We start from the raw sequence: 23,427 nt of genomic DNA on the forward strand, positions 1-23,427 counted from the left end.
GCTTGTAAATCACTTGAGGCCACCTTCTTTCTGCCTGTGCCCCTTTGCCTTGGCCATTGTTAGCTCTTCCTCTGCAATCAGAAAATTTGGCACACAGAAGAGATCTGTACAGGGATGGAAAATAATGAAAATATGACCCTTTAAAAGTAGGAAATGCCATAAAAAATGCTAAGAGATGATGATATGTGCTTAGGCTTTAAAGAATCTTGTAAACTCAGACTTTTGTGGTTATCTGTTTCTAGTATTGTTGTTTAAATAACATAGACAAAATAGCCTAATGTAATAATCTTTGATAGTTACCCATCCCCCTTGGTTTCAAGAATGTTCCTAAGAATGCAATATCTGAGTTTCTTTTTACTCCTGTCACTTCACTATTATGTGAAATCTGAAACATTTATAAAATTACCTCAGTGATGCTAATAGGCTCAGAAAAATATACCTACTGAAATGATTTAAATAGATTTTAATTTTAGAAGAATCAGTCCACTGTCTTAAACAAGCTAGCATGTCTTTTTCAGCAACTACAAAGCAAGTTGTTTTAAAATAAATTTTAAACCGTAGGTTAGGAGTAGGTAAATCAAGGTTAAATATTTGTGGTCTGGATTGCACTAGAATATCTAGTCTCATAATTTAAATAAAACATCTTTTCCTTTGTCAATAAGGATATTTTACATTTTGTCAAAAACCTTTGTTGGTCTGCTAGTGTGTCAAACTCTTTAGCTATTTCCTTTCAGCCTGAACTAATTAGGTTCATAGGAAGGAAATTGACATTTTGGAAGATGTAATTCTATGGTTTAACATGTGGTGGTTTTGCCAGGGGGAAAGATGTTCCTTCTCGATCCAGATGTGGCATTATTTCTGCTGGGCTCTTCATCATGATCTCTGGACCATTCTGCCTCCTAAGTTAGCCCAGGAGATTCTAGCAGAAGTGCTGGAGAAATCTTTGGGTCTACTTGCCTCCAGATATGCCCGGGCTCACCCCAGCCATAAGAGAACTCCACAGTTAAGGTAATTGTAGTTCTGAAAAACATTGCTTTTTAAAAAAACTTTTTATCAGTTGGTATAAAGCAGAATGTAATTCTGAATCTCATGGCATACTCCCTATATATTTAACATGTTTGTAACATCTGAAAATAAATCATATTCTACTTTCCTGAGTTAGTTAAGTAAAAATATGAAATCTGAATCAAAATAATTTTGTTTTTTTACTCCTTAAAATTGTCTATAGAACCCACTTGCTTCTAAAGAATGATTCAAGGTATCTTATAATCTTAGGACATAGATCTACAAAAGTTAATAAGATAAAAATAGAAAATTAAGGCCCTGAAATTGATAACAAAACATCCATGCCATGATGGAGCAGTCAATTTGACTAATTTGATTTTGAGCTTCTAGGCAACCAGGAGATTTTTAGTTGTTTTTTCTTAAGCCTTTAAATATAGAAGTTTATCTTCATTAAGAAAACTATTTTGTCTAATTATGTTTCTTCCTAATATATTCTCTTTTTTCCTTTTATTTTCACTGTTTATTACAAAAAGCCAGTTCAACGAAGTATGAAAGCACAGAAAATAAGGAGCAACAGTCACTGACTATTAAATAAGACTGAATTATAGTACAATTCTATGAGTTATAGGCAATGAATATATGAATGTGCTTAACAAGACTAAAAAGGTCTTGTATGTATATGAAGAAAAGGTTTTTGTTGTAAATATTCTGTGTAATATGATTCAGATTTTTTAGATAGAATAAACTTTTTTCAGATATATTTTAGAAGAAACCTACAGACATCAGAGGCTTTTTAGGCTTTTTTTTTTTTCTTTTTTTTTCTGGCAGGAGGAATCATTTCCTGATCATGTTCTTGTAAAGCATACTGCCATTTGAGGGGCATTTAGGTCCTGCTGCAGTGTTTCATAAATATGGTATTTTGCACAGGCTGTTTTGAATTACTGACCAGACTTTTTAAAAAAATTGAACTCTGAAGAATAGATGGAAAATTCCTTTTGAAAGCAAAGAATACCTTCATTCTTTTCCTTAGGTAGCATAAATCACTTTTGATTATGAAATGGCAAGTCATTATGAGATATTTTTGAAATCAGCTTTACTGTTAGCTCATGAAATAGGTAGAAATGGGTCATATATTTAATTAATTACTGTACAATGGAGACTTTCAGTTTTTATTTTCTATGTGGTTACATAAAAATGTCATGCAATGCTAGAAGTATTGCTTCTAGTTTTTATAAGTAAAATATATAAATAATTTTATTTGGTTAATCCTAAACCACCATTATTATGGAATCAGATTGTGTGTGTGTGTGTGTGTGTGTGTGTGTGTGTGTGTGTCTACCTATATATTGAATTAGTAATTATTTATCTAGCAATTAGAAAAAGCATATACAAACTCAAATTAAACCTTTCTAAAGGCCATTATTGATTATTTTTATATTCCAGTAGCCTCCAAATGTCACATAATCAAGCCATATATATGATTTATATGTGTCACATATTATTATATAATATTTATTTTATATATAATAAATTTGAGGCAAAAGTGTCACTTTAAAAGATCCTCAAACTTACATTTTTCCTATCGCTTCAAACTTTTCATCTTCTGCTTCTTCACCCCTGAATTTAAAAGAAAAAAAGAAGAAACAAACTGAGATCTGTTCAATTTAGTTATATGCCAAACTAATAATTAAAAAGATCTTTGAGTCCTTATTAAAACTCAAGAAAGATGAAAACAAAGAAATAAGTCTGTGAGTAAGATAAATAAAACAGCATATTTTCCATATATTTATTTAATATTAAACATTTCTGAAACTATAGGCTTCTTGATTTGAGCTTTGTTTGTCTTTTCTTCTCATTTCCCACTTGCTAGGAAAACGTTACCAATCTTCGAACTTTTTTTTTGACAGCTTACACATGAGTGAGAATCGTTTTGCCCTCGAATTTAAACTATCTTGCATATATATGGATAATAGCAAATTTTTCTTTTCATCTAGCTTCTCTTTTGCTCAGTGTAATTTCTGGGATCTCTTGAATTTTTTGAACAGAATTCTAATAATGTAAAATAAACATTTCTTTAAAAGCACTCCTAAAACACTATTACAGAGCTCACCATCCCTAAAGATAATGGTATTGTGGGTCACCTAACACACAGAAACTCAAAGAGTGTCTTTTATACTTTCTATTTGGTTTTGATCTCTGAAGCTCCTGTGTCTAACTGAATTTTTCTATTCTTACATATGCTTACTATAAGAGATATGAATGAAAGTGCCTACCAAACAGAAACATTATTTTGTTTAACATGATTTTCTTTTCTTTCTCTCCAATAGACTTGATGTCACAACAATTTTAATATGCACTGAGAACATGTTATGGTCAGTTTGTACATCTGTACAAAAACTTTTGAATCCTCATGAGCATACAGATAATACAATTTTTAAAATTCATACCCATTGTAATAATCTGTTTACAACATTAGTCATTTTGACTTCACCATTAACAGAATTATATAAGTAAGTATCAAATGTATTTTCCTTTTACCTATTATGATATATAATAATGTGATTAACAAAGTTATTGTCATAACACTTATTGAATAATGTGAAATTACAAGTAGAAATCTTTTGAAGTGCATTTTTGAGACTGTGAACTAGGCAATTTATTAAAACTAACACCAACCAACAAGGATTTCATAATTCTCAATGCAACTCAGTGCCCAAAAATGTGTTATGTCTCTATTCGTCAATCCCATTCAGCCGATAAAGTTCTGATACAATCAGGAACATTTTTAGCTTCACTATTTGGGTTGTTTAAATGATCAAATTATATTGATGGCCTAATTATCACAGTGATTTTTTGATACTCTATGAAAAAGAAAACTATATTTGAGATGTACCTCAACTAGTAATGGCAAATGGAAATAGAAATAATAATTAAATTTTTAAATGTGGAAATATTTTACTTAGCTGTATAAATAAGATTTAGAGAAATCTAGAAACATGAAATTACTTTTGATTTCTTGTTAATTCAATTCAGATCTGTGATGTTATAGAGGAGGTTAGAATAGTCCTCTTATAATAAAACATTAATACCATTTTGTTTATATCCTCCTCCACTTTCGTTTTTTTAACTACATACTTGTATCTTCATGGGTAGTAAAAATTTTACATGTGTCTATTTCTAAGAATAAATCAGGTCAAGTGTTTCTTTGCAAAACATTCTGGTAAAAGCAATTTACGAATCTTAATTTTCCATAAATTTTGAGACATTTGTATTAGATATTCTAAGGTAATTAACTGCTTTGATTTCAGTTTCCATGTAATTTTTACCTACTCTGACTTTCAATAAGCCCATTGTTTACAGAGTGTTCCTTCTAGCAACCCAAGTTGAGAGCTACTTTTAGAAATGGAGAATTCTTTCAGAAAGGGAAAGAAACAGTGAGATAAATTGCCATACGGTTGATATTATGTACATAATGGTTCATAATCATAAAAAGCTCAAGTCTGAAGCCCATAATAAATCCTAGGAAACTAAACTGATTTACCATAGATGAAAAAATTGCTGTGCTCTCAGTTCAATGCGTCATTTCATCTAAGAGGAAGGCCCTGTGAAAATCAGGAACAAAGTTGACAAATTTCATGGATTGGTCATGGTGAGCAATATTGAATTTCATGCTTTGTCACAGATGAATTGAAAAATTTTAGCCCCCCAATGCATTTGTAAAACAAATAAATGATTATCAAAGATTGCATATTTAAACAATAATTCATTATTGTTAACCTATGGCTTCTTGATACATTTTTTTAACAACTATGCAAGTACTCAAATCTCTATGATTTGTGCGTTAGATATTGCACCGTAACCTCATTCAGCAAATTTAAATTGCTAATTTCAACCAGGATTACAGAACATTTTATGCTAAGCACTGCCTCTAGTTTATCTTAACATAAAACATAGATAGCCATATTTCTTTGAAGCATGAACAAAAACTTAAATATATTTTAATTCTTTTTAAATATTTCTTAGTTCAAAAAATTTCAAAAGTTTTATCCATTTATGTTTGTTTCAATGTCATGATTGTTTTCTTAGACTATAAATCTAATCTTTGAAATATACTTTGCTTTGTATTGACAAAGGAAATCTACAGGGCAGCATGTTCTTTGCCAACTAGAGAAAAATATATTTGTGTGTTGCAAAAATGCTATTGACTTATTGAGCTTTTTTGCACATCCAAGATAAGAATCTGTCATACTATTAGCATGTTAGAAAAAACTGTGAATCTCACATTAAAAAATTAAATCACATTCTTTGAGGAATTGGTGAAAAGTAGCCATCTAATATTAATAGTATTGAATTTTTATAACTGTACCTGATATTTGTCACTGCATGCAATATGTCCTTTTAGAAGGTGACTGCCTTTATTTCAAGTAGTTCTAACAGAAAAACTAAATGCATTTTGCTTTCTGAGCTTAGCATAGAACCACCAAATCCCTGGACAGGAATACATGATTTTACAGTCTTTTCAGGAAAAATGAAACCTGTGTGCAAAAATATGTATTCTTTTTTAATTTGCCTTTATAGATTTCTGTTAGAATGTTGTAAAAGGAGTACTTCAGCTTTGTCCTCCAGGGAAAGGAACCTGCTGAAACAGAAAATATTCACCGTGTATTTTCTGAAGTGCTTATCACTTATAATTATTTCATAAAGTCAGTTAAACTGCAGGTTGAGAAGCATATTCACATACATGTTCATACACATCCCCACACAGTGGTTTCATATGTTGCATTTTGGGTGCATAGACTTTAGTTTTAGTTCATGTATAGCAGGTTAAAAATTAATTACTAGAATATTGTGTAAAGGTGATTTAGTTTCAATTCAACAATTGTCATTGCCTCTCTAGCCCCTATGATTAAAGACAAGGGATATAACAATGAGCAAGATGTAATATCTGTCCCAAGTAATTTAAGAACAGCTGATGAAATTTTCTATTTTAAATTGAAATAATATTGTCCTCCTTAAATCTATAATAAAAGATAGAATTAAATAATAAATTTCATATCTATATCTAATTTCTGTATCTTCATTTACCCAAATGTTTTGATGTATTATATCAAACGTCCTAATAGTAGAAACTTCCTGAAAGCGGCTATCTCAACATTTAATAAGATGGAAGTGTGGGATTTTAATATAACTGCCAACAAACCATGCAAAGGCTAGAGTCTTCAGAAATATGCCAGAAGGTGGATCACTAAGCCAAGGAATGGCAGCCTCATCCTGGGGTCCATCTTTTGTCACTCATGGGCTTTTTAATCACCAAATTCCAATGCTCTGCTTATAGTTCTGTTTCAAACTAATGTTATGCCTTTTGAGGTTATGGCCTTATCCTTTTTTTAAAAAAGACACTATTTCACTGTTTCTCAGAAAACAAAATAGGCCTTTGCTTTTCTACCTCAGGAGTGGCTGGCACACCTTGGAAAATAGGCAGGTCCTCAAAATGTTAAGCATAGAATATGCTTATGTGAAATGTTGAGCATATCATCATATGGCCCAACAATGAAAATATTATGTCTGCACAAAAATTTGTGTAGGGTGGTCAAAATGTTATGTCCATACAAAAATTTGTATAGCAGCATTTTTCAAAATAACACAATGCGAAAGCAGCCAAATGCCCATCAACTAGTGAATTGATACATAAAATGTGGCATATTCATACAGTGGAATATTATTCAGCAATAAAGAGGAAAAAAGTGCTGATTCATGCTGCCACAGGGATGAACCTCAAAAACATGCTAAATGAAAAAAGCCAGATACAAGAGCCCACATATCATTTGATTCTATTTATTAGAAATGTCCAGAATAGGCAAATCCACAAAGACAGCATAGATCGATGATTACCAGAAGCTGAGGGGAGGAGGGAATGGGGAGTGACTACTGATGGAATCAGGGTTTCATTTGAGAATAAAATATTTTAAAATTAGATACTTATGAAGGTTATGCAGTTCCATGAATATAGTATAAACCATCTAATTGTATACTCTAAATGGGGAAATCTTGTGGTATATGAATTATATATCTCAATAAAGTTGTGAAAACAAATGGAAATTGAAATATATTTAAAATGTTTTTTTTAAAAAAAAAGGTATCTGGCAGCATGCAAAATTTTCCAGAAAGTGAAGTTTCTTGTCTTAGCCATTTTGTTTAAGTTCAGTGACTCCCTTTATCCACCTTCCTCTAAACATTATTTTTAAAGGGAAATCTCATTTTTAAAACATACAAAATTCAACAGCTTTATGTGTCATCCTAATAAGGTTAAAATACTCAAAAAGAGTCAGTCATTAAATTTAGAGAAGGGCTGCTCCTAGAATATTTGATTGGCTGGCTCCTGGTGTACCTTGAGGTCTGGTCTTTCTCTCTCTCCATCTCATGTCCTGTTCTGAGCCTGCCCTTTGGCTGTCTACCACCCACAATTGTTCTTCTTAGATGGCCCTTTAAACTCATCCTCCTTTTAACTAAGGAAGGTCTGGTAATACCTTTTATTTATTCTTTCTTTCTTTTACTATGTATTTACCATATATCTACTATGGGCCTAGCATTGTACCAGTCATTCTCTAACCTCAAATTATCATTTGCTAACCTCAAATAGTTATCTTCATCACGAGAAATTCAAGGCACTTAAATGTCATTTAATGACATTTAGACTATAGGCAACAACTTATAGTCTCCGGTATAATGCTGGATTTTGAAAGCAAAGCAGTGACTTAGAATTCTTTTTAAAATCTTGAATTTGGTATTCATAGATAGTTGTCTGTGATTCTAGGGCCATCAGAAAGGTTCACATGTCCTCAGTTATCTCAAGCTTTCCAGTGTTATCTTAGTCATTCAGTTTCAAACTATGTCTGCCTTTTCTAAGGTTGTGGTCTTCTCTTGGTATTATTTACTGAATGCCTCCAATGGCCCAGGCACTATGGTAGGCACAGATGACTCAAGAAGTCTAACCTGACCCTCCACTCACATAGAACTTACATCCTTGGGCTACTTTAATTCAGTCATAGAGGTTTATTCCATTAGCATCATATTATGAGACCCATTTCTCCTGAGAGGACAGCCAAAAGCAACATGGCACAAGAGAAGCATAAACCCAGCTAACTGTTTTTAGTTCATCAGCTGTTCTCACTTTTGATGTACATTTGGTTTTATCTCCTTTCAGCATCTGGCTACATAAGCCTAAAGAGCTGATCAATTTTGTTAAAGAAAAAAAATGAATGCCGGCATCATAGGTGTAGATGAGAGAACCCAGAGAGAGTCAATCTAGGACAGAGTGCTGGCATGGTCAGCACAGAGGCTGTATGATGCTAATGCTAGGAAGAGGCATGGTTACTTGAGGTTGGAGGAAGGGCAAAGGCAAGGAATTTTCCAAAATTCACTCTTTTCCCCTTAGGCAAAGGCATCTTTCCAGTGTGTTCATTTGGAAATGTGAAGAAATGTATCCTGCTTCAAACTTATAGACATTTATTTTTAAGAAAGTATTTAAATTTGCTGTATCAAAATTCTTTTATGTCTCATCGAAAATATAATTCTATGGCTCATACAATTGTATTTTACTCTCCACTATGAATTATTTAGAGTGTCCTGTCTTTTAACTGTATACCAAAACATCATTAGAGGTTATCTAATAGCTAGCTCATAATTTCATTCTCCCATTGAGGCTTGTGGGCCAATTTTCACCCTGTTATACTCTCTAGAATAATGAAACTAATTTGGGATCTTGCTGTGGAATTAAATACTCATACAGATCTCACTCCCTTTGAGACCATAAACATCTGCCATAATATCTCTTATAGCCAAATAACCTTACTGTAACCAGTATGACTGAGAAACTGTCAGTGGAGTAAAAGAGTTTAGGTACTGGCAGATATGCTCAGATAAATACCATATTGCCAGTACTTTGTCGTCTAAGAAATTTGGGTACTAAATCACCATGCTATTATTTTTAGATCCTCCATTATTTTGTCTACTTGTGAGGATAAAACTGCAGCTGGGCAACGATTTAGACTATCAGGAATTTCATGTCCATTTTGAAATGGTCATAGACTTTTAAAGGAACAATTTCTAACTGTTGTTATTATAATGATATCTCATTTATATAGAGCACTTACTATGTACAAGGCATTTTGCTAAATCCCTTAAATACATTATTCCACTTAATCTTCACACTGACCCTGTGAGGTGATTTACTATTTTAATCCCCATTTTACAAACGAGAAAACTGAGGGTAAATATATTGCCACTAGCATTGCCTGTTAATAAAAGCACATTCAGGATACAAGCCCAGGCTCTCTGGCTTCGGTTCCTGCATGTGCCCATACACCCCCTCTATATAACCATTGATGACCTTACCCTTGGGGTGTGGAGCAGATAAAAAAGTAATGGAAAGGAATTGGAGGCAGAGGTGAATCCTATAAAGAAATAGACCAAAATTAGGGCATAGAGAGGGGATGAGGTTGTAAAAGGGGATGTATTTTAGACAGGGTAGTGAGAGAAGACTTAGTAGAGAAGTTTTGGAGGTAGACCAATCAATGGAGCTACCTGAACATGACAGTGAAGTATTCATTCTTAGACAAATGAGGTGGCCCTCAGATAACAAGACAAACAGGGATTTTATGCAAAGGGATTAAAGTGGAAGGGAAAGCAGGCATAGGCTATGAGAAAGGCTACAAAGATATGTAGTATCTTTGTCCACATTCTCCAGTTCCCCCTGCTGTCTCGTCAGGCGTTCTATGTCTTGTCCCATCCTTCTCTCTGAGTCTTCCCTTCCTTTGAGACTGCCTTTCTCTCCAGGCCGCTTGCTGCACCTCCTGTCACATTGTACCAGCGCCCTCCTTTTCCTTGCTCTCTTGCAGTTGCATGGTCCTCCTCATACCCTCACTTTCTTGGGCTCTATCCAGACTCTGGTGCATTTTTAGAGAATATCACTCACCTCTCCTTTTATACCCTTTGACAATCCCACTCTCTGTCCAATCTTGGACAACTCCTTCTTTCATCCTTCTCGACTTTAATCAAGCCCCTGATCTTGTCCCATTTGCTTGTTAGCAGATGGCCTTGCCCCTATACTTCTCCAAGAAAATCCACACCATCCTGAATGCACTTTAACTTCTCATCTCTGTTCCTAATAATAATTTTTCTCCCCACTCACCTCTACATCCTTTGATTACTGTCTGATCAATATGTCTCTTTTCCCAAATAAAGGAAATCTTTGTGCCTGACCTCTTGATTGCATTTACCTCCTACTCATGGCTTTTTAAATATTCTTTCTATCTTGTCTCGTGGCTCCTTCCCCCAAACATTTCCTGTATTGAAAAATGTTCCTCCATTACTATTGTGTTTTCCTTCTAAAACAGTTTTCACTCATTATCTACTTTTATACCTACCACTCACTCGGTGCATTGCAATTGGACTTCTACCCTCAGCATGCTAAACTAACAACATGGGCAGAGTCATCCACACACACCCAATTACTAACTCTAGTGGATTCAGTCATTTTCTCTTCTCTTGGCTTCTCTAACTTCTTTTTTTGCGGGGGGTGAGTTCATCCACTCTTATGGCTATACCATTACGTGATGACTTCCACATTGATATCTTCAAACCAGACAGCTCTTGTATGTGCTGTATCGGTAAATCCAAATTCCTATTGGATGCCTTGGATGTACTTCAGGTGTTTGTAGCCCACTTAACATATCTAAAACTAAGTAAAATACTTGCAGTGTATCCCAAGCTTCTTTCTTTTCCTTAATTTTCTCCTTCTATCTCCCCACTTATACCATCACCAACCCCATGTCATTAGGAGATGAATATTGTTCCATTAATTTAACATGTTTTATATTTGTCTCCTACTTTCTATTTCCTGTCTCTTACCTTGGTTCAGCATCTTATCCTCTCTGATCTGTCTACTGCAATATCATCTTCATTATTTCCCTCCCTCCTGCCTGACTCTTTCCAGTCTTCTCTCCTTACTACTGCTGAAGTGATTTTTCTAGGATACAAAACTGCTGGTGTTAATCCCATACTATAAACTCTTCAGTGATTATTTATTGCTGGTACTAAGTCCAAACTCCTTAGAAAAATGTATCTTTGTACCTGGTCTGGCTTCTGCTTACTTCTCTAGCTCGTGCAGTGGAATACATGGAATGGAAATATTACAGCCTGACTTTGGAGCTTATTTAAGGAATGTTTATTTTGATCTGAGATTTAGTGAGAAAAAAAAGGCTTTTAAAGAAGAGATGAGATATTAAAAGTCTAAAAAAGGTCCAAGTCTATTTAACTAGAAGATGTTCTATTTAGCAAGACAACCAGGGGGATAGAAAGGTCAAATTTGGAAAACATGAGGATACAAGTAGCAAGATGTGGAGTGAAAATATAAGGGTGGATTTTCAAAATGGAATTCTGTTCTGCATATCAAAAGATACTATTGCTTCTGTACTGTATATAAAGAGAAATGATACCATCTCAAAAACTCCATTTCTAAAATGTTCCCAGTCATTACTCTTAATTCTATATAGGAAAATATAATCTCCTGTTGTTATAAATTTTTTACTAGCCAAGTTATCTGCTAAAGACTTTATGTGACAAATCCTTTTCTATTGTTTCAAGATTTAGAGTTGAATTTGAGCCAACCTAGAAAAATGTTACAGTAATTGTTTATTGTTGTAGATCAGATATTCTGGTTAAATTGTTTTAATTTTGAAATTATAAGCCCTCTCTAGACCCTTAGGAGCATACAAAATTAATTATAATTTCTAATTAATTATTGAGTCCTTATAAATCACTTTGAAAAGAGGTACCATCATGCAAAAAATTTTTTAATTCATGAAGCAAATATGACAAAATATTAGCATTTATTGGATCCATGTTGAAGAAGATAGTAATGGGATATAAAAATACTACTCGCAGGAAACATAGGTTGTATTCATTGTACTATTCTTTATCCTTTTATCATGCAAATTGTATAACATGAGATTTTTAAAAATTAAATGATAATGGTATTGTTACATCTTACTCAAGTATAAAGATTGTTTTACAGAGGTTCATAAAAATTCTAAGTTTCAACTTGTGGTTTTTTCATGACTGTGCTGACTTGCCCACCTAGCTCCTGAGTCACCTATTAACATATATCCCAAGCAGATGAAGTGGGAGCAGTGTCCATTCTTGCACAATACCATTTTGTGTAAAAATCATTAACTGAATCATAAGTAAAAATTAAAAGTTATTTCAATGGTCATAGTTAATGTTTCCTGTATATTCTACACTAATTATGTGTATTTCTTTAGGACTTTTCAGCATGGCCTGGATGAGTCTGCTTCAGATTCCTTAAAATCATTTTCTAAGCAACCATTATTCTGGGTTTCTTGCATATCACATTTCTACCCTTCTTTACTCAGGTAAGAGCCTCTAAATGCCATACTATCTATGTTTCTATGATTCCTTTTCAAATTTAATAGAAATTTTTATCTGTGGATGTAGATGAACTTACATCTTACAAAAAGAACTTACAATTTTTCACAACTGGCAGGTAAGTAAAGAGTATTTTTTCTCTTTTCTTAGCTCAAGAATCCAAGGCATGAGCCTCACAATTATTCTACTAGCTTATAACTTTTGTAACATAATGGAAAACTGTAAATTTTTGGAATTTAGTTCTATTTTAAAACTTGTCTTTCTTGATCTGTGACTGGGGATTTGACAGTTCTCAAGGTAATTATCAAACATAGACATGTGACTAACTCAGAGCCTTAGGTGGAAGTTGAGAGAGAAGTAACTTTTAAAATTATGAGTAATATCTTTCACTTTTATTATTTAATTAACAGCACTTAAAAACAAGAAAAATCATTTAAAGTATGAAATGTGCTTCCAGAGTAATCTGATGGCATTTTGTGGCATTATGTGAAATGGCACTTTGATTTCTTGCTAAATATATCATTGGAAAGTACCTCTCCTTGGTATCTGAGAATAAAAATACCATGTATAGCTAAAGGAGATATTGTTAATCACCATATATTCTTGATTTATTTTGGAAATACACTATCAGCTCTTTCACCATATAAGCTGACTATATCTCTCGCTTGAAAAACAGGATTGTCACCTATAAGTATAGGGTGTGAAAACCTCATATACAAAAGTTTCCCTAGACACAAACTCATACTGTTTGCCTAATGTGTGCCTATTTCTATATGGGTGATGAAAAATCCAAAATTAATGAGACAAAGACTCAATCTTTAAGGACCTCAATGTATTTTTTTTTTTTTTTGGTTGTTGTTTTGTTTTGTTTTTGAGATGGAGTTTTGCTATGGTTGCCCAGGCTGGAGTGCAAAGGTGAGATCTCAGCTCACCGCAGCCTCCGCCTCCCGGGTTCAAGCGATTCTTCTGCCTCAGCTTCCTGAGTTAGCTGGGATTACAGGTATGTGCCATTATACTTGGCTAATTTTGTATTTTTAGTAGAGACTGGGTTTCTCCATGTTGGTCAGGCTAGTCTCCAATTCCTGACCTCAGGTGATCTGCCCGCCTCAGCGTCCCAAAGTGCTGGGATTACAGGCATGAGCCACCACACCCAACTTAATGTATTGTTATTATTTCATTTACATATAAAACTTTGTCTACATTTCTGATTAATTCTTTATGGTTGAGTCCTAGAAATGGAATAATCTCAATACTCTGTCATCTTGTGTGTAAATACATCTTGCTATCTTGCACATAAATACATTTTATTTCAGTAGGAATTAATGTAATAAATATAAATACCCAACTCCCTAGTGTTCGTTGTTGCAAAAATAACAAATGACTGGATCTCTTACAGTGAGTCAAGCAAACAAGCTGTGTCATTTGATGAGTTCCTAAATTTATAAATATATCTGGTCTCCCTGTTATTATCACATTTACTTTAACCTATTTTACTGCCCACTTTTATCTTACATCTGGAACCACTGGAGTTATTCCCTTTTAGGCGTAGCTCTATAAGACTTCCACTTCCAAGCTTGCTCACATCAACCCAGCTGGAGTCCTGGAAGTCAGCATGAAAATGGGCTTATTTTTCAAACACTAATTCTTATATTTAACTTCTTTCTCTTTTCTATATCTACAGAAAGCAAAAATGTATATTTCTTTTCTTTCTGCTTCTGTTTAGCAACCCATCTCCACTATTATCCTAACACAAAGACTAGGACATGGAAATGACTATTCAGCTCATAGTGGAAATACAATTTTATGCAAGCCTTCATAAGGGCAGTTTAGTAATATGTATTAAAAACTTAAAAATATTTTTGCCCTTTTATCTAACAATTCTCTTTCTAGGAGTCAACTCTAAGCAATTAATCAGAGAGGCTGACAAAGTTTTATATATGAAGATATCAATCAGAGCATTATTTATAAAAGAAAAAATGGAAATAAATGTTCTCCAGTATAGCATTAGACAATTCAGTTATGGGATAGTGGCATAGACTAACGTGGAGCGATTAAAGGGCTGGGTTTTGAAAAATAATGACATAGGGAAATAATTGTGGTAGATAGGAGGAAAATTCAGGTTAATAATTATGATATTACCAAAGCCAACCCAGTTTTTAGAGTGATAAGTGTGTATCAGACACAGTGGTAAGTGTTTTACATACATTGTCTTTTTTAAACCTCACACTAGTTCTGTGAAGTAAGTACTCGGGTGCTTCTTTTATGAAGAGCAAAGTGCTATGTAGGTAGCAACATTCTGGAGAGAACAAAATTGGAAGCCAGGCTGAACCCAGGCCTGTTCCATTCTAAAGCTTAAGCTCTTGACAACCACATCTCCATGTTTCAAAGGGAAGAGCAGTTCAGGGTGATGTTAACAGGTGTGCATGTAAAATCATTCTACTGCACAAATAAGATTGGTAGTTACTAATTATGTAAAGTCTTTTTTGTGATTTAACTTTGTAGGGCCTCTGATGTGCTAGTGTATAGTGTTTAGCTCTGCTGTGGTCTGAATGAGTCCTCCAAAATTCATGTGTTGCAAATAAAATCCCAATGCAACTGTGTTGGGTGGTAGGGTCTAATGGAAGTTATTTATGTCATGTGGGTTTTGCCCTCTTAAATGGATTAATATTACTATAAAAAAGGCTTAGAGGAGTGGGTTCATTTCATCTTGCTCTTATTCTGCCATGTGAGGTCGCAGCAAGATGGCCTCACCAGATGCTGGTGCCTTGATCTTGTACTTCCCAGCCTCCAGACTGTGAAAAATAAATCTTTCTTCTTGGTAAATTATCCAGTCTGTGTTATTACATCATGACAGCACAAAATGAACTAAGACAATCTCCAAAGAATGCATCAAGTATGCAGATTCCCCAAACTTGCTGGGTGAGACAACTCTTGTTTTACAGGGAATTAACAATTATTGGAAAGTAGGACATCATTGGTAAGTATTGAACTATGCTATACTGCCATATTTAGAACATAAAAAAGTACATATAGAAAAATAAATATTGAAAGGATGTATAGCTGTGGCTTTATAGTTTTTACCTCTGGGTGGTAGGATTGCAAGCAATTTTAATTTTCATCTGTATAGTTGTCTATTTTTTCCAAATTTTTATAATGAGTATAATTTAATTTTATTAATTATGAATACATTTTTTAAAAGCAGAAAGAAAATGTATTTTCTTTGATTTCTCCTTTATTCACATTGCTTAACCTGTAGCCTCTATACAGATGATTTCCAGTTCTGCATCTCTAGCTTTGAGTTTAAAACGCTGTTTTCATTATGTCTCTCTCTCTCTCTCTCTCTCTCAGAAATCTGTAGTAGCTTCTGCTTCACCCACACTGTCTCTCCTGGCTTACTTGCTGGAGAGTTTTCTTGCTTATTTCCTGGAGAGTTTTCTCTGCTCCAGTTAAGTCAGTCTCCTCTTGTGTCTTTAAGACTTAGTTATTCCATATTTTTAATATTTAATTTGTTGCTTATTTTCAGTTTCAGCCCTTTATTTTTGCAGTTTCCTTTCTTGGAATATCTTTGGTTCTCTCCTTTTTCTTTCTAAAATCTCCATACAAGGAATAGTAGGAGGACTCTCCCCGTTATCACCCTTGCCCATTAAGAGTCATATTTTCAACTAAGTCCATATAATCTTAGAAAGACATGTTCCCTGTGATTTGTCATCCAATGTGCTCAGAGCACTGTACAATCAGAGGAACCCAGGACAGCAATAAAAGCAGTTTTAAAATAACTAAAGTTATTTATTTGCATTTACCAGACATTACAATGGGGATTCCTAGACCACCATTATGTGAGCTTAAAAATCTCACCTTTCCATTCATTTCCCTCACCTGTATCAGCTGTCTATATGAGTCTTTCACCCCCAAATTATCCTTCAAAATTCCATTCTTCACTTTAGCAACTAAAATGAACTGTTCAAGAAAATGTAGGGGTTGGATGATGACAAATGAAAAATATATTAGGCTTATCTTTTGGTAAAGAGGAAGGCTGAGAGAAGAGGTGACTGAAGTAGCTAATATCATGAAGGAACTTAACCATGAGATTAATACATTTTCCACATGTCTTAGTTTAATCTAGTATGAAACTGATTATCCTTTCTAATCAACTCACAATGTTAGCCTATACCACTGCTAGGGACAATGAATATAGTACATTTTACCTACTCCTTTGAAAATATATTTAATTTCCCTAAAATAAACTCCTCTAAACTCTATTCCCAGGGTTCTAGGAGAACATGAAAAAATGTATTTTTATCCATTTTACTGTTTTCTCTAGTAAGCTTGTAGATAAATGTATGGTCCATACTGCTGTTTCTACATTTTCACATTATTTGTAATCTCACTTTTCATGATTACAAATGAATCATTTTTGTTTTTTTTCTTCTAACCACTTTTAATTATCTTAGTTTATGTAATATTGCTAAAAGCTGACTTAAATTCTTTCTGAAATAATCTGTAGGTACAAATAAGTAAGCAAATAGATGAATAAATTACTAAGTTCCTTCATGATATTAAGACATATTGCATGTAATATGAAAATAATGAAACCAAAGATAACGTAATATGTTTAGGGAGGAAAATATATGTGTATAAATCCAAAACAGGATTACATTGAATAGAGGCAGAGTAGAAACAAAAAGCCTAGTGGAAAGAAATATATACAGCTCAAAATGGACGGGCCATAAATCAAAGCATCCTGTTGTTACTGTAAAAGAAAATTAGCAGTTAAAATGAATGGGCTGTTTACTCACACCAATTATACTTCTTGGACTCAGTGTACAGTTATGACATACTTAGCTAAGGAGGACCTGAAAATATTCTTTTAAACCAAATGAAGAGGAAAGTTTAGAAAATGATAAAAGGCATTATAATGCAACATATCATAATTAACTAGGATAGCATTCTTTCTTGAACAAGTCTGTGAAAGCACACTATGGTATCTGTCTTAACCTTTTTTCTCTCCTACATACCCAATCCATTACTAAGTCTCACTAATTTTAACTTCTCATATCTACTATCCATGGTACCAATTTCACCTTAGTCCAAACTACCATCATCTGTCTCTTAACTACTGCAGTGACCACTAGCATTCTTCCTGTGTACATGTTGACTTCCATTTCTAATATTTTCCAACCATAGCAAGAGTTTTCTCAATCCCAAATCTGTTTCCAAAACTCAAATTTTATCATGGCATACTTATGGCTTACCTTCCATGAATTCACTTTTATCCTTAAGTATGTATAAAAAACTAGCATCTTCTATAATATCTACATAGATGTGACTCTTACCCACTTCTCAACCCTCTTCTGATAACCACTACTATGTGAACTCTACTTTCCACACATTAACCCATTTACATGTTCTTTCTATGCCATGTTCCTTTCTGCCACAGGATTTTTGCATATGCTTTGCCCATTCACTAAAATGTCTTTCTCCTTCACATAGGTAATGCCAGCTTATCTTCATCTCTCAGCCCAAATATGACTTCTGCAGAGAAGATTTTAGCAACTGAGGTGAACTAGCAAGACTAGTTCACTTCCTTTTTAGCACATCTTCTAATAGCATTTTTGCTTCTCTTTCATTGAGTTTTTATAATTGTCATTTTATCTTTATTTGTGTGATCACTTAAACTACATATGTATCCTCCAGTAAATTCTATAAGAATAAGGAATTTCTGCTTTTTGCTTACTTTTATGTGTCCATGGTTTAGCATATACAAGTTAAACAATAAATATTAGTTGGATGAATGAATGAATAAAAAAATTCACACTAGTATTGTGTCCCCTAAGTGCTATATTAAGTATTGTATTGCATAAGTGCTATATTAAATAGTAGGAACATTTGATCTGTGTGCTAAGGCCCAGGCATGGGAAGCATAGTCTTAATGAGGAGGTAACTACTAGTATCCTTAGGAGAGAACATTTAAGGAGGAAGACAAAATGAGTTTTTGGTCTCTCAACTGCTGCTGACAAACTGCTCTGCAGGGCTGAGGAAAAGAGCTTAGAAAGACTGTGCTCTGATGAGGTGCCAAGTGTTGACATAGCACCAACAGCCAGGGGAGAATTAACTAGAGCTTTTAAACAGCAGAGATCTTAGATGGCTGTTCCAGAGTGTGGATGGACAAGCAGCTATATCTTTGAAACAATTTTCAGAGGGAAGTCAGTGTCTATTTTTAAAAAATGAAAATGTCAACTGAGCTAGGTATTTACCATATAGACCTAAATATATTAAGGTTTACGTGTTTTCTGTCATGGCTTAATATATTACATAATTAAGAATATGGAGATGAAGCCAGCAATGTGATGATAGGAAACAGCTATAGGTTTTCACATTGGATTGCATACTTGTCCAGTTTTGCGGTTTTGGAAAGTTAGCCTATGGGTGCTTCAGTTGAGTTTCCCCTTATATAAAACAGTTTATATTTTGGGGAGGATGTTGAGACTTAAACACAATACAATCTTATTGTCTTATTATCTTCTAGAAGACAGCATGCAATCTTATGGTCTACTTCCCCCATCTTAAAACATCTTCTTCCCTTCACTTCTGAGATACTGTCATGGTAGGGTCATGATGACTCCATGAGCTCAAGTGCCTCAGTGATATTTATCACATAAATACTAAACTATCATTCATAACTGCTATTAGTAAACAGCTATATATTTCAGAAAGTGGCAAGTTGATCAATTATCTAAACATGTGAAGGGACTTACTTCAAGTATAATAAAGTAGAAGCAATATTGAACCACTTTCTCACTGGGTCAGGAATGTGATGCTAGGGGAGACTTTTCCTGAACTCCCCGTAACAGTTCATTATCTGATAGACAGGGACCGATAATAAGTCAATGGCTCCAGGAAGATAACTTGTGCTTCTCAAAAGAATGGCTGGGTGATTCAGTATTGTCGAATGTCTTAGTAATTCATGTAATATTGATTGGAGAGAGCCAAAAACTGATGGCTGGAATCTAATATTAGTCATATACCAGGTAGTGTAGATACAACCAACCTTGAAAAAAATATGATTCTTTAAAAGCATCAATCCACATTAGTGGACAAAGTTCTTAAAAAAAATCAAGGGATGTGGCTGGCAAGATGGCTGAATAGGAACAGCTACAGTCTGTAGCTCCCAGGGAGATCAACACAGAAGGCCAGTGATTTCTGCATTTCTAACTGAGGTACCCGGCTTATCTCATTGGGATTGCTTAGACAGTGTGTGATGCCCACGGAGGACAAGTTGAAGCAGAGTGGGGCATCGCCTCACCTGGGAAATGCCAGTGGTTGGAGAACTCCATTTGCTAGCAAAGGGAAACTGTGAGGGACTGTACCATAAGGAATGGTGCACTCTGGACCAGATACTATGCTTTTCCCATGGTCTTCATGACCTGCAGACCAGGAGATTCCCTTGGGTACCTACACCACCAGAGCCCTGGGTTTTAAACACAAAACTGGTGGCCATTTGGGCAGACACTGAGCTAGCTGCAGGAGTTTTTTTTTCATACCCCAGAAACACAACAACAAAAAAGAAAATTTCAGGCCAATATTCCTGGTGAATATCGATGTTCATCAAATCCTCAATAAAATACTGGCAAACAGAACCCAGCAGCTCATTAAAAAACTTATTCACGGCTGGGTGCGGTGGCTCAAGCCTGTAATCCCAGGACTTTGGGAGGCCAAGGCAGGTGGATCACAAGGTCAAGAGATCGAGACCATCCTGGTCAACATGGTGAAACCCCGTCTCTACTAAAAATACAAAAAATTAGCTGGGCATGGTGGCACGTGCCTGTAATCCCAGCTACTCAGGAGGCTGAGGCAGGAGAATTGCCTGAACCCAGGAGGCAGAGGTTGTGGTGAGCTGAGGTCGTGCCATTGTACTCCAGCCTGGGTAACAAGAGCGAAACTCCATCTCAAAAAAAAAAAAAAAAAAAAGCTTATTCACAACAATCAAGTCAGCTTTATCCCTGGGATGCAAGCCTGGTTCAACATATGCAAATCAAGAAATGTGACCCATCACACAAACAGAACCAATGACAAAAGCCACATGATTATCTCAATAGATACAGAAAAGGCCTTCGATAAAATTCAGCGCCCCTTCATGCTAAAAACTCTCAAAAAACTAGGTATTGATGGAATGTATCTCAGAATAATAAGAACTATTTATGACAAACCCACAGTCAATAACATACTGAATGGGCAAACCTGGAAGCATTCCCTTTGAAAACTGGCACAAGACAAGGATGCCCTCTCTCACCACTCCTATTTAGCATAGTATTGGGAGTTCTAGCCAGGGCAATCAGACAAGAGAAAGAAATAAAGGTATTCAAATAGGAAGAGAGGAAGTCCAGTTGTCTCTATTTGCAGATGATATGACTGTATATTTAGAAATCCTTATCATCTCAGCCCAAAATCTCCTTAAGCTGATAAGCAACTTCAGCAAAGTCTCAGGATACAAAATCAATGTGCAAAAATCACAAGCATTCCTATAACAGACAAACAGAGAGCCAAATCATGAGTGAACTCCCATTCACAATTGCTACAAAGAGAATAAAATACCTAGGAATACAACTGACAAGAGATGTGAAGGAACTTTTCAAGCAGAACTACAAACCACTGCTCAAGGAAGTAAGAGAGGACACAAACAAATGGGAAAACATTCCATCCTCATGGATAGGAAAAATCAATATTGTGAAAATAGCCATACTGCCCAAAGTAATTTGTAGATTTAATGCTATCCCCATCAAGCTATCATTGACTTTCTCTCCAGAACTAGAAAATAACTACTTTAAATTTCATGTGGAACTAACAAAAAGCCCATATAGCCAAGACTAATCCTAAGCAAAAAGAACAAAGGTGGAGGCATCATGCTACCTGACTTCAAACTATACTGCAAGGCTACAGTAACCAAAACAGCATGCTCTGGTACCAAAGCAGATATATAGACCAAATGGAGCAGAACAGAGGCCGCAGACATAACTCCACACGTCTACAACCATCTGATCTTTGACAAACCTGACAAAAACAAGCAATGAGGAAAGAATTTCCTATTTAATAAATGGTGTTGGGAAAACTGGCTAGCCATATGCAGAAAACTGAAACTAGACCCTTTCCTTACACATTATACAAAAATTAACTCAAGATGGATTAAAGACTTAAATGTAAGACCCAAAACCACAAATACCCTAGAAGAAAACCTAGGCAATACCATTCAGGACATAGGCATGGGCAAAGACTTCATGACTAAAACACCAAAAGCAATGGCAACAAAAGCCAAAATTGACAAATGGGATCTAATTAAACAAAACAGCTTCCGCACAGCAAAAGAAACTATCATCAGAGTGAACGGGCAAACTACAAAATGGGAGAAAACGTTTACAATCTATTCATCTGACAAAGGGCTAATATCCAGAATCTACAAAGAACTTAAACAAATTTACAAGAAAAAAAACAACTCCATCAAAAAGTGAGTGAAGGATATGAACATACACTTTTCAAAAGAAGATGTTTATGTGGCCCACAAACATACAAAGAAAAGCTCATCATCACTGGTCATTAGAGAAATGCAAATCAAAACCACAATGAGATGCCATCTCACATCAGTTAGAATGGTGATCATTAAAAAGTCAGGAAACAACAGAAGCTGGAGAGGATGTGGAGAAATAGGGTTGCTTTTACACTGTTGGTAGGAGTGTAAATTCGTTCAACAATTGTGGACAGCTGTGTGGCAATTCCTTAAGGATCTAGAACAAGAAATACCATCTGACCCAGCAATCCCATTACTAGGTATATACCCAAAGATTATAAATCATTTGACTATAAAGACACATGCACACCTATGTTTATTGCAGCACTGTTCACAATAGCAAAGACTTGGAACCAACCCAAATGCCCATCAATGATAGACTGGATAAAGAAAATGTGGCACATATACACCATGGAATACTATGCAGCCATAAAAATGATGAGTTCATGTCCTTTGCAGGGACATGGATAAAGCTGGAAACCATCATTCTCAGCAAACTGACACAGGAACAGAAAACCAAACACCACATGTTCTCACTTATAACTGGGAGTTGAACAATGAGAACACATAGACACAGGGAGGGGAACATCATACACCAGGACCTGTTGGGGGTTTAGGGGCCAGGGAAGGGATAGCATTAGGAGAAATACCTAATGTAGATGACAGGTTGATGGGTGCAGCAAACCACCATGGCACATATATACCTATGTAACAAATCTGTACATTTTGCACATAGATCCCAGAACTGAAAGCATAATAATATAAATAAATACAAGGCAAGTTCTGTATGTAAATGTGCAGGTGAGTTCTATCTGATATCTACTTATTAAATCATCTTTAAATACAAATATGATAGAGATTTGGCTATACCCATTATAGAGATTGAAACATATGCAGACATTTTCAGTCCTATAACTATGTATAGTTTATACACTTCTGGTTAAAGTGAAAAATAAAATATTTCAGGTTCCTCTCAACATTTTTTTCTTAGACACTAAAATTATCTTCCTAGAGAAAGATGACACAATTGCTTTAAAAATTTGTCTTTACTTCTTTCCCCAGAAAGATTTTGAAGGATACATTATGGGAAAGTAAGAGTAGAACAACGGCAATATGGGGACTTCCCTTCTCCCTGTGTTTTCCCATATTAGGGCTTTTATCCTCAGTGTCTCTTTAGTTATGCCCTTGCCTTGGTTCTCTGAATCATATAACTTATGATCTCTGGTATAAACTTCACCCAGTAACCCTTGCCAAGAATCATCTGGTTGAAATCAATTTCTAGATACCTTGAATAGCATGCTCCAATTTGAGAATAAGGTTTGAGAAAACATAATTGATTTTGGGTCAAAAACATGGTATTGTCAGTCAGGGGGTTGAATAAAGCCAGACATTCTCAATGCTGGAAACTACAACGTATG

The 23,427-nt window shown here is 34.9% G+C and overlaps 1 protein-coding gene across 19 annotated transcripts in view; it reads left to right on the top strand.

Moving 5' to 3' along the window:
- Nucleotides 1-23,427, top strand: part of KIAA0825 (KIAA0825 ortholog) — a 451,052-nt gene that overhangs the window by 139,224 nt on the left and 288,401 nt on the right. For all 19 annotated transcript variants that reach the window (XR_008479837.2, XM_035292225.3, XM_008991795.5 and 16 more), the window contains 3 exons: nucleotides 818-1,008; nucleotides 3,333-3,515; nucleotides 12,327-12,437. Coding sequence is in view for 18 of the 19 variants with exons in the window: in XM_035292225.3 (XP_035148116.1) it covers nucleotides 818-1,008; nucleotides 3,333-3,515; nucleotides 12,327-12,437 (485 nt within the window). In the remaining variant the exon portion in view is untranslated. The remainder of the gene's footprint in view (nucleotides 1-817; nucleotides 1,009-3,332; nucleotides 3,516-12,326; nucleotides 12,438-23,427) is intronic.

This window comes from Callithrix jacchus, chromosome 2 (assembly GCF_049354715.1).
Source record: "Callithrix jacchus isolate 240 chromosome 2, calJac240_pri, whole genome shotgun sequence".
Taxonomy (NCBI): Eukaryota; Metazoa; Chordata; class Mammalia; order Primates; family Cebidae; genus Callithrix; species Callithrix jacchus.